The following is an 18,203-nucleotide window of genomic DNA, read 5'->3' as shown; positions in this document are numbered from 1 at the left end:
AATTAATGAAAGAGAATGGAGTTTAGGGAAAATAAATTCATTAAATTTTTAATATTTCTTCTACTTAAAGCCACATATGCTAACTACACACACAAACAATGTAAACATGTTTTAATACCTAAAGTTAACACTTACTCAATTTGGCTTCTTCTGTCTTTGTTTTCATCTTTCCGTGAATTAAACTGAGTGCAAATGAGCCATTGATCTGGTTGGCTGAGTGAATCAATGTGGCTTTACATCTTCTATTGCCATTACCTTGTAACAAGAGATAATAGCTTGAACACTCTCCTTTCACTTCAACATCTGGAACTAAACAAAAACAATTATCTTGTTAAGTATGGTAAAATTCAGCACACAACACAACAGAATCATACATTTGATCCATAGGATATAATAAAATTTTTATGTTATTTTAAAACAAGCTATTCATACATTCAGGGCTAGTAGTCGTTCATTTAATTGAGAAGGCTGTTAAGGCAAAAAATCATAACAAACAATTACAAAGCATAAATCTTTTATGTGTACTCATTCTTTAACTTTTGATATGGCTTACCCGAGTTCTACAGTATATTTCTTAAATAACCACATCAATAATGTTTACAGCTTCCATTTCTTTAAAGGGGAATAAACTGACTCCTACAAACACACACAACTTAATTGATGGGAGCAGAAGGGTACAGCTATACTTGGGAGTAGCTTTTTGCTTCTTGCAGTGGGCATCCATAATGTATTTTACAGAGGGAATGGAGAGCATTCATTAATCTGGCATGCCAGTCAGTTAAGACAGCATCTAGTATATTTTAAAAGCAAATCAAGTGAGGGTTATAGTGAAGGTTGAAGAAAAACTGTGAAGCCTTTGAAATTAAAAATAGAAGTAGAATCTTGTTTTGTTGAAGATGGTGAGTTGGACATAAACATTTATATTCACTATCTCCTGAAATTCCACTAAATGAGAATAAAGAAATCTTAAAAATAGCATAAATCTACAAAAAACTAATATCTGGAAGAGACAACAACTAAAATTTGAAAGCAGAAAAGTGTATGAACAATTGGCAACAAACTTCAATCTCTCCGCTGCTAAGGAAGCTGAGAAAAACAGCAGAGAAAGCCCCAAAGCAGCACAATTTATACATGCATCCTCAAGAGGTCTGGAATGTGACCCCAGATGGCACTGGAAGCAAAACAAAGCTGGAATAGGAACAGAGTTTGAAAGTCAACTTGAGAAACAGGCCTCCTGATCCCTTATTCTATTCAGGCAAATGACTGTCAGAAGATTAGAGGTTTATTCTCTGGATAGGGTAAAACGAAGTGTCCTTGGCTTGAGATATATAAGGCAGAGTTAAGGGCTGATTATCAGGGAATAAAAGTGAATGCTTACCTCTTTAAAAAGTTATCTACGTCTCTATTTCGCTTAAGTTTATTTTAGGGGCTATCAGGATGGCAGGGTGAGAAAGCCTGTGGACCCACTCCCCAGCAATACAAGCACAACTGGTGAAATGATCCTAAGGGTATATACCAAATTAAGAAACATTTATTCAGGAAAATATACTAAGATTAGGGTTGGGAAGAAGCAGGTTGGACAGACTGGAGCTTCTATCCATTGAGTTGGGAACGGGTTAGGAAGAAGCAGATTGTGGCTTAGTTTTTAAGAGTCCACAGGACTTCAGTCGCAGCCTGCTTCTCCCCACCCATTCCCAAAGCAGATGAACAGAAACTCCAATCAAAGTGACTGTGGCCAAAAAGATGGGTCTCCCTCTTCCCTCACTTCCAATAAAGGGTTACAGCATCTCATGGGAAGGAGCAGGCTGTCAGCAATTTCTCATCCCCTCATTCTGAGTTGAAAAGACTAAATTCCCGATGCGTATGATGAGAATTCGGGGACTTCTTTCTCCACCTAGCTTCTACTCATAATTCCCCACCTCGGCGCATTCACAGGGCAGTTTCTACACTGGGAGAAGTATATAAAGAAGACCAGAAGCTACATGCTGGCCCAGCTACCAAAGTACTGGCTCAGAGATTTTGCCCAGGGGAAGAGACCTTAAAGCAGAAGGCCCTCAACTCTACCCAAAGAAACTGACTTCATCTGACTCAGATTGCAATAAGTTGGAGCCTAAAGGGGGTCTCAAAAACTATGGAGACTTGGTAATAAGCAAATAAAAGGAGGCTGGCAGTTCACCTAATTAAGAGAAACAAGCAAAAGATCTAGTTCATTAGAGAGAACGGGGGAATGAGACAGCTAAGAAGCGTCATCTTGGTGTCAGAATTCAAATCAAAGAATGCCCACAAAAATGAATCAAATTTAAACGGATGTGGAACAATTTAAGCCCCAATGCATTGTCAAAAACAATAAAGCAATTAGTGAAGATGGCAATTAGTGAAGTATAAAGCAGCTACATGTGACAGCAAATGAGGCAGACAAAGAAGGTATCAGGGAAAGGGAAAGTGAGTCAGGCAGAGACCACTGGATTCCCAGGGTGAATCTGGCCACGCTGAAGGCTGCACCCTCTGAAGAGTGACACCAAAGTCAAACAGACTTCATTAAAATTCATACTACAAGCAATACAAGCCCAACTCATACAACAAATAAATATGCAAACAACAAGAAAACAAACCTAATAAGGGGGGAGAGAAATTATTAACCAACAACTACAATATATTACCTAAATTGTCATCTTTATCAAGAAATTATGAGACATGCAAAGAAACAGGAATGTGTAATACCTACAGAAGGGGAAAAGCAAGTGAGAGAAAATACTTGTGAGAGGTCCCAGAAGTTAAATATAACAAAGACTTCAAAGCAAACATTACAAATATGTTCAAAGAACTAAAGGAAACCACACTTAAAGAAGACATGAAAGGCATGATGACAGTCTCATCAAATAGAGAATATAGATGAAAAGATATAAAATAAAAACCTGATGGAAACACTGGAGTGGAAAAGTACAATAAACTTAAAAGGACTAAAATCATTAGTCCTTTTAGACACTAATAGTTCAGAGAAATCTGGGAAATTAACAAATATGTGGAAATTAAACAACACGCCAACAAATAACCAATGGGTCAAATATGAAATCATAATGGAAATTTAAAAATACTCTAAGATAAACGAAAGATATAAAGTTTATCAAACATAGCTGAAGTAGTGTTAAAGATCTCAATCAATAACCTAACCTTCTACCTTAAGACACCGAAAAAAGAGGAAGCCCAGCAATTCCACTCCTAGATTTATACCGAAAATGATTTTAAGCCTGTGCCTGTATATTCAGAGCAGCATTATTCATAATAGCCTAAAAGTGTCAACATCCCAAATGTCCATCAACTGATGTGTGGATAAAATGTGGTATATCTAAGTGATGAAATATTATTCAGCAATAAAGAGGATGATGTACTGGCATATGCTACAGCATGTACAGCATGGATGAACTTTGAAAACATTATACTAAGTCCAAGAAGCCAGTCATTAAAAACTAGATATTATATGATTACACTTCTATGATATGTCCCAAACAGTCAAATCTATACAGACCAAAATAGATACATGGTTGCTTAGGGGTAGGGGGAGGAATGGGTGGTGGAAACGCGCAATGATTGCTAATGCGTATGGGGTTTCTTTCCAGGGAGATTAAAATGCCCTAAACTTGATTGTGGTGATAGTGGTACAATTCTGTGATTATATTTTAAAAGTCACTGAATTGTAAACTTTAAAAGGGTAAAATGTATGGTATGCATTATATCTCAGTAAAGCTGTATTTTTAAAAATTATCTTAGGAATGTAAAGTTCTGCTTACAAAACGAAAGTTCTTGACAGTACTTCAGTTCTTTAGAGACAACCACATAGCATATAAAAGATTATTTTATATAGTATATAGAATGTCATATATACACATATATACATCCCAAAATACTAAGAAAGTACTGTAATTTTATTACAATAGCTACAGTTTATTTCAGATAGGAAGATACTGTGGGTTATAGTCTATTCCCCAAAACAATGATGAAGTAACAAAAACAATTTTTACAGATTGCTAGGGTGACATTAATTCTGTTCATAAACTGCAGTTTTACAACATGAATTTAAATAAAGGTTATTAGAAAAGAAAAACACTTGTTGTTACCAGTTTTATTTGAAATTAAGGTTTGCCAAAAGATACAGTGACCTTAATTCATTTACCATTTTAGCTACTTGCTGATTTGACTTATATATATCTCTTCTATCTATGACATTCTTTCCACATTTATTTTAAATTTCATCACCTTTATTTGCATTTTAATCACTGAAGCTTATAATTACAACAATCTTATTTTCCTCAAAAGAAAAATATTTACTGTAAAGAATTCTCCTAGCCATAATGACTCTGCAGTCATTTAAAAAATGTTGCTCCAGATTTGGCAGGTGTTAATTGAAGACATAGTAAATAACTTATGTAAATGCCACAGAGAGTAACAGATTTACAATTAGCATAGTTATTCCAGCCTCATCACTCTTCCTAAAGTAATAAGGGAAAATGATTACTAAAAAAAAGTCTGTCTATTTTCAACTGCTATGTTTATTTACATTATCATTTGATAAGGTGTTGGCTTGTATGCCCCTTCTCCACCAAAAGCATACATATATTTTGGATAATACTATACAGATAAAATGGGAGAAGTAGAAACTACCAAGTGTCTATTCGTTGCATCAAACTTTACAGATAAAACATAAACCACAATAAAGTCTTATGTCTTTATTAGTATTAGCAAAAAAATTCTTATATAATAAAAATCAAGTTATATTTTTTGTCAATAAGTTTCTTAGTGGTTCTTAAAACTCTGTAACACTCGTTTTTAATGATTAATATGAAAACAAAATTATAATAATCTAAAAGATAAATAATATTCCACATGATAGAAGGAAAAAAAATATCCCAGGACTATGGGGGAAACAGGATATTCTGGGTAAGTGAATATTCTGACTTACTGATAGTTATTATACATGTTCATAAAGAAATGGCAAAATAATATAACCAATTATTTTAATAATCATTCCAAAAATGAAATAATAAAACAAAATCTAGTTTCCAATGTAGGCATCTTAGGAGGCTACACTCTTTTCAACAATGAGATCGCTGTTTAACTCTAGATTTAACTTTTGAAACAGCCCTTAGTGCCAGCTGGGGAGGCACAAGAAAAAAACATCAATCTAATTACTTTATATTCATAAAGTATTTTCAAAAATGTATTTCCTAGCCTGACACCCCACCGTATTCATCAGACTAAGCTTTGAACAATTTAGCATAAAACTAGGCTGCCACTGACAAAATGACTGTGGCTCAATTTTTTAAAAAATCTAAAAGAGTTTAAAAAATGACAGTACTGGCCGGGCGTGGTGGCTCACACCTGTAATCCCAGCACTTTGGGAGGCTGAAGTGGGTGGATCATGAGTTCAGGAGATCAAGACCATCTTGGCTAACATGGTGAAACCCCATATCTACTAAAAATACAAAAAATTAGCCGGGTGTGGTGGCACATGCCTGTAATCTTAGCTACTCAGGAGGCTGAGGCAGGAGAATCGCTTGAACCCAGGAGGGGGAGGTTGCAATGAGCCGAGATCATGCTATTGCATTCCAGCCTGGGGAACAAAGCAAGACTCCGTCTCAAAAAAAGAAAAAAGAAAAAGAAAAAAAAAAAAAAAAAGGATAGTACTGTTGAGTAGGTGTATAACTCACTACTGTGAAAATTATAAACACAGGATTTATAAATTCCACCATGACAATTTTAAATAATTAAGTAATATTAGGGTCATAAACTATACACATTTCCTCTTAATTGCAATATAAAAAAATATGCAATTTGAAAGCTACAATGAATAAAGAAGCCATTCAGAAGATATTTCCAGATCTTATTCATTATGAACAGCAATTATTTCTTTGTTGTTTCACAGACATAGAAGCATATAAGATTGGAGAGAATAACAAAAAGCTACTGCAGAATTTAGAAAGAGTGTACCTTCCATTACCAATTTGATTCAAACAAGTTTGAGATACAGTAAGCAAATAGTAGTATCCTCATTTTCTAGATAAGGAATTAAAAGGCCTAAAGCAGTGATTCTTAAATTTTTTCTGCCTGAAAGCATCTAAAGGATTCTTCAGTAACAGTGATGTCACCTAGTGTTGGGGAAAGCACCACCTAGGGCAGAGGTTCTCAATCTTGGATATACATTTGAACCACCGAGGATGCTTTAACAAACCACTGACACCCTGGGTCCACCCCAGAGATTTGGGGTGAATTATTTTCAGGTGGAGCTCAGCTTGACCTTTTTAAGTAACTGTCAAGGTGATTCTAATTTACAGCTGGTATTAAGAATCATTGAACTAGAGAAAGAAACAAAACTCTGCATTTAGACTGAAGGACCTAAATGATTCTTAGAAAAAAAGTGATTCTTTAAATAACTTTAAATAACTGTCAAAATGATTCTAATTTGTAGCTGGTGTTAAGAATCATTACGCTAGAGAGATAAATAAAACTCTGCATTTAGGCTGAAGGACCTAAATGATTCTTACAAAAAGTGATCCTTACAAAAAATAAAAAACTTTAATAATGTACAATTACATATGTATTTACATATGTACATATATTAAGGTCTAACTTTAACAAATTTCGGGAAATGTAAACAACTTTGCATCCATCACTATGATCCAGTTTTGAGAAACTTCCATCACACCTTTGCAGTCGATCTCCCTTCTATCCATGGCCTCAGACAACCATTGATCTGCTTTGTCTCCCGCCTTTCATAGAAATTTCATACATATAATCTTACAATAAATAATCTAACCTTGTCTGACTTTATTTATAAACTTAGCATTATGTTTTTCAGGTACACCCCAAACTTTTCATGCCTTCTTATTCCTCAGTATTCCACTATATGCAAAAAAAGATCTCTTCACCAGATGATAGATATTTGCATAGTTTCCAAGTGTTGGCTATTACGAATAATGCTTTTATAAATACTTGCACATAAGCCTTTGAGTAAACATATGTTCTCATTTCTCCTGGGTAAATATCTAGGAATGAAATGGCTGGGTTGTACAGTCAAGTGCAAGTTTAACTAACAAACTGGTTTCCGTAGTAGATGTGCTATATTGTACATCCCCAGCAACAATGTGTGAGATGTGCAGATCCTCCACATCCACATCAACATATGATAGTCACTGTTTTAAATTACAGCTGTTCTAGTGAGTGTGTTGTAGAATCACATTTTGGTTGTAATTTGCATCTCCCAAAAGACTAATGATGTCGGGGCATCTTTTCATGGAGTTTACTAGTCATTCATGTATCTTCTTTGGTGAAATGTCTATTCAAGCATTTCGCTCACTTATTAATTGGGTTGTTTTATTATATATAAAATTGTGAGAATTTTTCAAATATATCTGTCCATTGTCAGATATATGATTGGAACTATTTTCTCTACGTAGCTTGTTTTTAAATGTTCTAATAGTGTTTATCAAAAAGTAAGCATCTGAACCTTGGTGAATTCTACTCTATAGATTTGTTTTCTTTTTCTAATTTATAGATTTGTTATCTACGTTATCTTACAAAAGTTTTACAATTTTAGCTCTTAAATTTAGTTATATGACCCATTTTGAGCTAACTTTCATTTAAAGTAAAAGGCTAAATACATATATATATATCCATATACATAATTTTTACATATGGATATCCAATTTTTCCAGCAGTGTGTTGAGACTGTCCTTTTGCCATTGGCATCTGACTCTATTCTGTTCCATGGATCTATGTATTCTTAGCCCAATACCACAATGTTTTGATAACTGTGGCTTTATAATAAGTCACGAAATCAGGTAGCTAAGTTCTCAAATGTTGTTTTTACTTTTCAAAATTATTCTGGTCATTTTAGGTGCTTTGCAATTCCATATAAACTTAGGATCAGTTTGTCAGTTTCTTTTATGTCTTTTTTATTTTATTTTATTTTTTGAGATGGAGTCTCGCTCTATCACCCAGGCTGGAGTGCAGTGGCATGATCTCGGCTCACTGCAACCTCTGCCTCCTGGGTTCAAGCGATTCCCCTGCCTCAGCCTCCAGAGTAGCTGGGATTACAGGCGCCTGCCACCACGCCCAGCTAATTTTTGTATGTGTCTATGTGTGTGTGTGTGTGTGTGTGTGTGTGTGTGTGTATATATATATATATATATATATTTTTTTTTTTTTTTTTTTGTAGAGACGGGGTTTCGCCATGTTGGCCAGGCTGGTCTTGAACTTCTGCAGTTTGTCAATTTCTACAGAAAGTCCTGCTGGAACTTTGATAAGCATTGGGTTGAATTTGGAGTTCTATCTTAATAATACTGAGTTTTCCAAACTCTAAATATGGTATGTATCTCCATTTACTTATATCTTCTTTAATTACTCTCAGTAATGCTTTGGGGTTTTCAGTGTACACGTCTTATACTTCTTTTGGTAGACATATTCTTCAATATTTTATTCATTAATTTCTGGTTTCTTTCTTTCCTTCTACTCACTTAGGTCTTCTTGGTTACTGAGGTTGATGGTTAAATTGATTGTTGATCTTTCTTCCATGCTAAGATAAGCATTTCAGATATTCTTAGTACTGCCTTAGCTGTGTTCCATACATTTTATGTTTTGTTTTTACTTTCATTCAGTTAAAACTATTTTCTAATTTCCTTTTTGATTTTTTCTTTGATCTATAGGTTATTTGGAAGTGTGTTAATTTCCAAATAGTTGAGAGACTCTCAGGTTTCTTTCTGTTGTCAATTTCTAACTTAATTCCATTGAAATTGGAAGATATCATGTATACTATTTCTATCCTTTTAAATTTGCTGAGATTCCTTTAATGGGAAGCATGTATACGGGTCTGTCCTGAAGCATGTTCCATATGTGCTTGAAAAGAATAAGTATAAAGTTAAGTCTACAATAAAGGTTGGTAGTCAAGTTAGTTGAAAGGTTTACCACTGTATTCCTAGCACAGTAATGCCTTGCACACAGCAGGCACAAAAAAATATTTGTGGACTAAAAGAATACTTTGTTGGCTGGGCGCGGTGGCTCACACCTGTAATCCCAGCACTTTGGGAGGCCGAGGCAGGTGGATCACGAGGTCAGATCAAGACCATCCTGGCTAACATGGTGAAACCCCATCTCCACTAAAAATACAAAAAAAAAAAAAAAAGTTAGCCAGGCATGGTGGCAGGCACCTGTAGTCCCAGTTACTCGGGAGGCTGCGGCAGGAGAATGGCGTGAACCTGGGACGCGGAGATTGCAGTGAGCCGAGATCGCGTCACTGCACTCCAGCCTGTGCAACACAGCGAGACTCCATCTCAAAAACAAAAAACAAAAAACACACATACACACAAAAAAAACTTTGTGTCTGTTACTAAAATTTCTTTCAAAATCATTATCAGTCCTTTATTTCTCAAGATGAAATTTATAGGTCACTTGCACTGTGCTACTTTAGCCTTACCTGTTTCAGCCCACTATTTTTTATTTTGAGTTGAGATTCAGGAGGTACATATGCAGGTTTTCCATAAGGGTATATTGTGTGATGTCGAGATTTGTACTTCTATTAATCCCGTCACCCAGACAGTGAACATAGCATGCAACTTCTCTCCTTTGGAGTCCCCAGTGTCTACTGTTCCTGTATTTGTATTTGTGTATATCCAGGGTTAGCCTCCATTTGTGAGAACATGTGATATTTGGTTTTCTGTTTCTGTGATAATTCCTTCAGGATAATGGCCTCCAGCTGCATCCTTGGTGTTGCAAAGGGCATGGTTCCACAGTATTCCATGGTGTACATGTACTACATTTCTTACGGCTGCACAGTATTCCATGGTGTATATGTACCATCTTTTTATAGCTGCATAGTAGTCCATGGTGTTTATGTATCGTTTTTATGGCTGCATAGTATCCCATAGCATACATGTACCATCTTTTTTATGGCTGTGTAGTATTCCTGGTATATATGTACCACATTTTCTTTATCCAATCCACTGTTGATGTCAGCCCACTGTTTTGAAACATTTTCATCATGGTGATTTGAATGTGAAAAAGGCACATGCTTCATTATTTCAAAACATTTTATCAGTCATTAGTCTAGTCCCTCTAAAAATATTTTATTAGAAGAATTGTTAGTCAACAAAACAGATATGATTTTCTCCAAGAGTACCTTTAACACATTTCTTTTCAAAAGAATTCCAATTTTAAAAATACGAGGCAATATTCAAGTTTAGACTTCTAAAATTATCAAACATCTAGAATTATAAAATTGTGAGATACTATTATTCTGCTACATGAGAATAAATTATTTCCACAAACATCAAGACATAAAATTGAAAAGACTTTTTTTTAAATTAAATTTTAAGTTCCGGGATACATGTACAGAATGTGCAGGTTTGTTACATAGGTATACAGGTGCCATGGTGGTTTGCTGCACCCATCAACCCGTCATCTACATTAGGTATTTCTCCTAGTGCTCTCCCTCTCCTAGCCCCCCATCCCCTGACAGGCCCCAGTGTGTGACATTCCCCTCCCCGTGTCCATGTGTTCTCATTGTTCAACTCCCACTTAAGAGTGAGAACATGCAGTATTTGATTTTCTGTTCTTCTGTTAGTTTGCTGAGAATGATGGTTTCCAGCTTCATCCATGTCCCTGCAAAGGACATGAACTCATTCTTTTTTATGGCTGCATAGTATTCCATGATGTATATGTGCCACATTTGCTTTATCAAGTCTATCATTGAAGGGCATTTGGGTTGGTTCCAAGTCTTTGCTATTGCGAATAGTGCCACAATAAACATATATGTGCATGTGTCTTTATAGTAGAATGACTTATAATCCTTTGGGTATATGCCCAGTAATGGGGTTGCTGGGTCAAATGGTATTTCTGGTTCTAGATCCTTAAGGAATTGCCACACTGTCCTCCACAATGGTTGAACGAATTTACACTCCCAGCAGTGTATAAGTGTTCCTATTTCTCCACATCCTCTCCAGCATCTGTTGTTTGCTGACTTTTCAATGATCATCATTCTAACTGGCGTGGGATGGTATCTCATTGTGGTTTTGATTTGCATTTCTGTAATGACCAGTGATGATGAGCTTTTTTTTCATATGTTTATTGACTGTATAAATGTCTTTTTTGAGAGGTGTCTGTTCATATCCTTTGCCTACTTTTTGATCGGGTTGTTTGCTTTTTTCTTGTAAATTTGTTTAAGTTCCTTGTAGATTCTGGATTTTAGCCTTTTGTCACATGGATAGATTGCAAAATTTTTCTCCCATTCTGCAGGTTCCCTGTTCACTCTGATAATAGTTACTTTCTGCGCAGAAGCTCTTTAGTTTAATTAGATCCCATTTGTCAATTTTGGCTTTTGTTGTCTTGCTTTTGGTGTTTTAGTCATGAAGTCTTTGCCCATGCCTATGTCCTGAATGGAATTGCCTAGGTTTTCTTCTAGGATTTTTATGGTTTTAGGTCTTACCTTTAAATCTTTAAGCCATCCTGAGTTAATTTTTGTATAAGGTGTAAGGAAGGGGTCCAGTTTTAGCTTTCTGCATATGGCTAGCCAGTTTTTCCAGCACTATTTAGTAAATAGGGAATCCTTTCCCCATTTCTTCTTTTTGTCAGATTTGTCAAAGATCAGATGGTTGTAGATGTGTGGCATTATTTCTGAGGCCTCTGTTCTGTTCCATTGGTCTATATATCTGTTTTGGTGCCAGCACCATGCTGTTTTGGTTACTGTAGTCTTGTAGTATAGTTTGAAGTCAGGTAGCGTGATGCCTCCAGCTTTGTTCTTTTTGCTTAGGACTGTCTTGGCTATACGAGCTCTTTTTTGGTTACATATGAAATGTAAAGTAGTTTTTCAATTCTGTGAAGAAAGTCAGTGGTAGCTTGATGGGGATAGCATTGAATCTATAAATTACTTTGGGCAGTAAGGCCATTTTCATGGTACTGATTCCACCTATCTATGAGCATGAAATATTTTTCTATTTGTTTGTGTCCTCTCTTATTTCCTGAGCAGTGCTTTGTAGTTCTCCTTGAAGAGGTCCTTCACATCCCTTGTAAGCTGGATTCCTAGGTATTTTATTCTCTTTGTAGCAACTGTGAGTTCACTCATGATTTGGTTCTCTATTTGACTATTATTGGTGTATAGGAATGCTTGTGATTTTTGCACACTGATTTTGTATTCTGAGACTTTGCTGAAGTTGTTTATCAGCTTAAGGGGATTTTGGGCTGAGACGATGGAGTTTTCTAAATAAACAATCATGTCATCTTCAAACAGACAATTTGACTTCCTCTCTTCCTATGTGAATACCGTTTAATTTCTTTCTCTTGTTTGATTACCTTGGCCAGAACTTCCAATACTATGTTGAATAGGAGTGGTAAGAGAGGGCATGCTTGTCTTGTGCCAGTTTTCAAAGGGAATCCGTCCAGGTTTTGTTCATTCAGTATGATACTGGCTATGGGTTTGTCATAAATAGCTCTTATTATTTTGAGATACGTTCCATCAATACCTAGCTTATTGAGAGTTTTAGCATGAAGGGGTGTTTATCAAAGGCCAGAAAGACCAAGTTTAAAAAATTATTTTCAACGAAAGTATACATTATGTGACAAAACAAATCATGCATGGCCTTTAGATACATTCAAAATTAAGTAGAAATTCTAATTCCACCCTGTGACATTAGATAAGGTTCTTGGTTTCCTTGATTACCTTATTTTTCTCAATTGTAATATAAAGGATTTTTTAAAAACCTACTTCTCAATATTGTTTTGAGAATTAAAGATAATGAATCCACAGCATATGGCACATAGTAGGCCTTCAATATTGGGAGATAAAATTTTTTATTACTTATCTATGATTTGTTTAGGTTGCACATGATCATTGAATTTTTTGACAACTTCATAAAATATCTCTGTAAACATGGTGAGCCAGCCATTTTTCACTATTCATCTGTCTTCTCAGTAAGTTTTACATATAGACATTTTTCTTTTGAAATGTAATATGGTTGACTTAATTGCATTTGTTTGTACAGTGCTTTTGCATTTTTCCTGTATCATAATAATTTCTAGGTATTTTATTGAATACCAGTTTTAAAAGGCATTCATTTGCTATTATAATTAAACCATACTTCAAATTGGGCATTGTCCATTTTAGCTCACTCTATGAAACTGCTGATACAAAACAATTTTTGATATACAAAAACAACATATGGTTCAAATTAATACATACATATTTTTTATTTCATCAAAGGATGAAACTGATAAAAATTGGAGCACAAATTTTGGTTCATACTACATGGATGGAGTCCATTCAAAGTCTTTCTTTAACTGTCTGGAGAGCAGTTATTACTACCTAGAAATATATACTTCACTCATTATTTAACAAACACTTTTGAGTAACTGTTAAGTGTCAGGCAGACACACATTTAGTACATTAGACAGCATGAGTATTAAGGCAAAAAGATAAAGCTAGGAAGATGAATAAGAGGTCAGGAGAAGAGTCTGTTTGCAATGTTAGATGGGCTGGCAAAAAAGGTCCTAAAAGAGAAAAATGATTTTGGAGTAAAGACCTGAAAAAATTAGGAACTAGTCATATGGCTATCTGGGGGAAAAACTAAACCTGTTACCCCCACCATAAAGTAAGCTCCATTAGGGCAAGGATTTTGTTCTATTTACTGCTGGTCCAGCATGTAAAACAGTGCTTAATATATTGTAAGTGCTCGATAAAAATATCTGTTGAAAAAGCAGATACTTAATGCATATACAAATATGTTTAAATGCTCAATACACATAAAGTTGTTTTTATCATTAATAATAGTATAACTATTGCATACCTTGCTTTTTTCATTCAGTATGTCTTGGGGATTTTTCCTACTCAGTGACTACTAAATACAATGTTATAATAACTTCTGAATATCTATTTTCTGTGGTACAGTGTAAATTCCATTAGAGGAAGACTCAAGTCTATTTCATGGATCAGTAACCCCAAGATAACAGTACCATGCCTGATACACAATATCTGCTGTATATTCAAATACATGAATAAAAGATATAACTCACTAGATGTATGAATGAATAATAAAGTCACAAAGGAATAAAATCAAGGAATACTTTCAGGAAACAGTACAAAGTTAGAATGAAGATTCTGGAACATATGTGGCAACAACAGAGAACAGTTGGGCATAATTCAGAAGACTGTGGAGAAACAGAGTCATGGTGTAGGAGAATGATCTGAGAGTCACTATATGATTTGGGATAGTGAGAAAGGGTATTGTTAGTGATGCTAGGAAGGGAGAGGAAGTTTGCCAGGTGTGAGTTATTGAAGCTTTTACATTAGCTAAAACTCAGCTTCTCTATTTTTACAAAAAAAAAAAATTCCATTAATGGGTAAGAATTTCTCCTACAGAGAGGATTATGGGTAGAAGAGAACTGAATAATCAACTGTCCAGTTTGATTTTATTTCTACTTCTAAGATTTTTTTTTAAAATACTGTAAAGTGTCAGCTTAATCAGCCCTTAATGATCCAGTCTAATCAGTAATCAACAATCTGGCTTCAAAGATTATGTGATCTGTGTCTTATTATTATTCACAAGTTACCAATATTAATGCTCAAATTTCAAGAAGAGATAATTTTAAAAAATCAAATCAAGCCACATGGTATTTTCTTAAAATTACAATGGAAATCATGCCAAAAAAAGCCCACACCTAAGTTAAGAGTAAATTACCTTAAAATCAGAAGTTCCAACGTAATGGTTGTTTGAAGTTGGAGAAAGTTACAAAAGGAAAAATAAATAATGAATGGGCTGCCAGAATATACTCAAGTTTACTGAGGAGATGTTAATATTATGATTAACTGATTGCATATGTCTACATATGTTTAATCAATTTTGGACATATGTAAAGCTGAGAAATGGATCAGTATTATTCCATGATTATATGTAGAATAAGTGAAATCGACTATATTGCCACTCAGAAAATCTATTTCTGATTTTGTTTTAGCAAGTGCCAAAATTACCAAATATATATTTATTCCCTGTGAGATGAGAATGGTTGAAAGCTGCACTTATTCATGTATTAGTATGGTGCCGTAAGTTACAGTAATAATGTCTCCTCCTACAGGAAACTTCTCTTGAACTCTTAAGGCTATGTTAGGTCATACACTCTGGAAGTACCTTTCATTTTGCCTTCACAATGTTGGCTAAACAGACTTATAATTATTTTCCTAGGTACATTCCTCACTTGAGTATAAATTTCACAAAGAAAAAGACCATGAATCTACTTCCTCAAGTGTAAAAACCCAGTTTGATGCTCCTTTATTTCCCACACTTTGCACCATGCTCTTTATCAATGGTATTTTAATGCTGATGTTAACGATAACTTGCTAGGGTCTTCCAAAGATCATTTACCATATCATTTCCTAACTTTCCCTCCACTTTCACCTTACATGCAGGTACAATTTGCCCTCTACATCTATGGGTTTCACACTGTGGATTCAACCAACCACGAATTGAAAATATTCCAGAAAAAATTTAAAAATAATAAATTAATAACTGAGAAGAATATAAATTTAAAAAACCATATAGTATAACAAGTATTTACATAGCATTTACATTGTATCAGGCATTATAAGTAATCTAGAGATGATTTAAAGTATACAGGAGAATATGCACAGGTTATATGCAACTATTACTCCATTTTATATGAGGGGTTTGAGCATCTAGGAATTTTGTTATCCACAGGGGTCCTGGAACCAATTCCCAGTGGATACTGAGGGATGACTGTATTTCTAAAGACACTATCCTTAGCTCTCTTCTCTAGCCATGTTCTTTATATGTTGTTGTTTTCAACCATTCCTAACTAACACTCTACATTCCTAACTAGTAGGCACCTACGGTAGACTTTTTACATTGGTGGCTTCCTATTATTCACATCTTTAGATAGGTACTTCCTCCTTGAATTTGGACTATTCTTGTAACTAGCTCTAAATAATAGAATGTAACAGAAGTAAGTCCTGGGATTAAGCCTTAATAAGTCTTGGTAGTTTCAAGTTCTATATGTTTGTCCTGAGCCACCATAGAAAAACTCCAGCTAACTTGCAGGAGAGATCATGTGAGAAGACCATGTAGCAAGGAAAAGGCTCTGAGACTAAATGGGGAGAAAAAGCCAGCCAGCTCCGCTGAACCTAGCCCCCAAATGATTTGCAAGTTCAAAACGCCCACATCAATGACCTCTGGTGAGATCAGTGAATGCTGAGGGCAGCTCAGACTGCAAAACTATAAGCAAATAAAGTGTTTGCTCTTTCAAGCCACTAAGTTTTGGGGTGGCTTATTACACAATAGATAAAACTGCTGGAAAACTCAAAATCCAAATATCCAGCCCTGACTATTATCTAGAGATCTGTACCTAAAATTCAAACTCTACATTTAAATTTCCACATAGATATCTTACCTACATTTGGAATTCAACATCTGCTAAAATAGAATTCAGTATCTCTCCTGTTTCTTATATGGAAAAATAGAAAATCTATACTGTATAAGCTACTGATTTTAAAATTGTATTCCTCAAAATTCAAGGGCCCTGTGGAGTATTTCTACAGATTTCTTCATAATTCTTCTGGTACACATGTCTCAATTACAGTTCTTAGTCCCATCACATTATGGGTCACAAAAACTATAAGCTAAAAAAAGTAAAAAATTTTTGTTCAATTTAAAAAACACACATCAAAGCCAAAGTATGATGGAACACATTTCACCAATGTGACTTTGGGAAAGTAATTTTAACATTCTAAGCCACAATCATCTCATGAAATACTAGGGTTTAGACTTAATCTCTGATTTTATAACAGAAATTTTCATTTGGATAAAGACATCTTGAATATACTAGAGGAACCGAGTAGGAACACAGAGTAGTGGTAGAGAGCACAAGAGCACAGGTTCAAACCCTTGGAGAAGTGACAGAGCCACAGGTTCTGTCAACTAATAGCTTTGTCACTTCTCTAAGCTCCAATTCCTTCATCTGTAAAATGGAGATAAAAATAAGTATATGGGGTTATTACAAAAATTAAATGAATCAGTATATCTCAAATAGAATACTTGGAATATTGTGTAAGATACAGTTAAACTGTTAAATAAAAAACCTTAGGTCAGGCGCGGTGGCCCACGCCTGTAATCCTAGCACTTTGGGAGGCGGAGGAAGGCGGATCACTTGAGGTCAAGAGTTCGAGACTAGCCTGGCCAACATGGTGAACCTCCATCTCGACTAAAAATACAAAAATTAGCCAGGCGTGGTGGTGGGTGCCTGTAATCCCATCTACTAGGGAGGCTGAAGCAGGAGAATCATTTGAACCCGGGAGGTGGAGGTTGCAATGAACCAAGATCGTGCCATCACACTCTAGCCTGGGTGGCAAAGTGAGACTCTATCTCTAAATAAATAAATAAATAACTTCTTCTAATTTCTTCAAAAAATTATCACAGGTTTTTTTTTTTTTAATGTACCATGTTCAATATAATTAGCTATCTAATGAACCAAGAGTTCTGCCTTTAGATCACTAGCATTTTAAATGAATATGGTTAGAGATACTTTATGTTACAGTAGGTTGCAATTAAAAATCTGAAAATGATGTAGACTCCTGGTAATCAATAGCAATAATATGAAATACTGTTCTCTCATATAGAAATGTTATCTTCACTTCAAATTTGATACATACATTAACTATGCTGCATCATTAAAACAATTGAAACATGTAATACTCACCACTGATTGTTTTAGGCTTTTTAGCTATATATTCCTTCCATTTTCTTGAACTGAGTTGGTTGGGAGGTGGAATAAGTATGTTGCTAATGGTACATGGCAATACAAAAAGAGCACCAACCTGGATAAAACAGATCATATTTTCATTGATTGCACACTGAGATTCACTCTTGAATAGTGCCAAGTGACAATTTTCCACTCATATTTCACCAATTTAACATGCATTTAGTAATGCCCTCTCCTAAAAACTCCACTATAAAAACTAAAAAGTAAGAACAGTGGCCCACCCTCTGTCAAAATAAAACAAAACAAAAGCTAAAACACAGACAAACAAAAACAGTAAAGGCATTCAATGCTACAGGCTTCCCTTTTCCACTGAGGTATACATCTCTGAAAAATTCACAATATTTGCTTCAAGTTCAGGTTGTGGATATAATTTATTTGTGTATATACAAAACAGT

The 18,203-nt window shown here is 35.0% G+C and overlaps 1 protein-coding gene across 3 annotated transcripts in view; it reads right to left on the bottom strand.

Moving 5' to 3' along the window:
• The window catches only part of MTBP (MDM2 binding protein), a 78,312-nt gene that overhangs the window by 34,900 nt on the left and 25,209 nt on the right, over window positions 1-18,203 (bottom strand). For all 3 annotated transcript variants that reach the window (XM_023224685.1, XM_023224676.1, XM_023224692.1), the window contains exons 11-12: window positions 17,746-17,863; window positions 136-309 (exon numbers count right to left, since the gene is read on the bottom strand). In XM_023224685.1, the coding sequence (XP_023080453.1) occupies window positions 136-309; window positions 17,746-17,863 (292 nt within the window). The remainder of the gene's footprint in view (window positions 1-135; window positions 310-17,745; window positions 17,864-18,203) is intronic.

Source organism: Piliocolobus tephrosceles, chromosome 7 (genome assembly GCF_002776525.5).
Source record: "Piliocolobus tephrosceles isolate RC106 chromosome 7, ASM277652v3, whole genome shotgun sequence".
Lineage (NCBI taxonomy): Eukaryota > Metazoa > Chordata > Mammalia > Primates > Cercopithecidae > Piliocolobus > Piliocolobus tephrosceles.
This window is presented reverse-complemented; position numbering and strand designations above follow the sequence as displayed.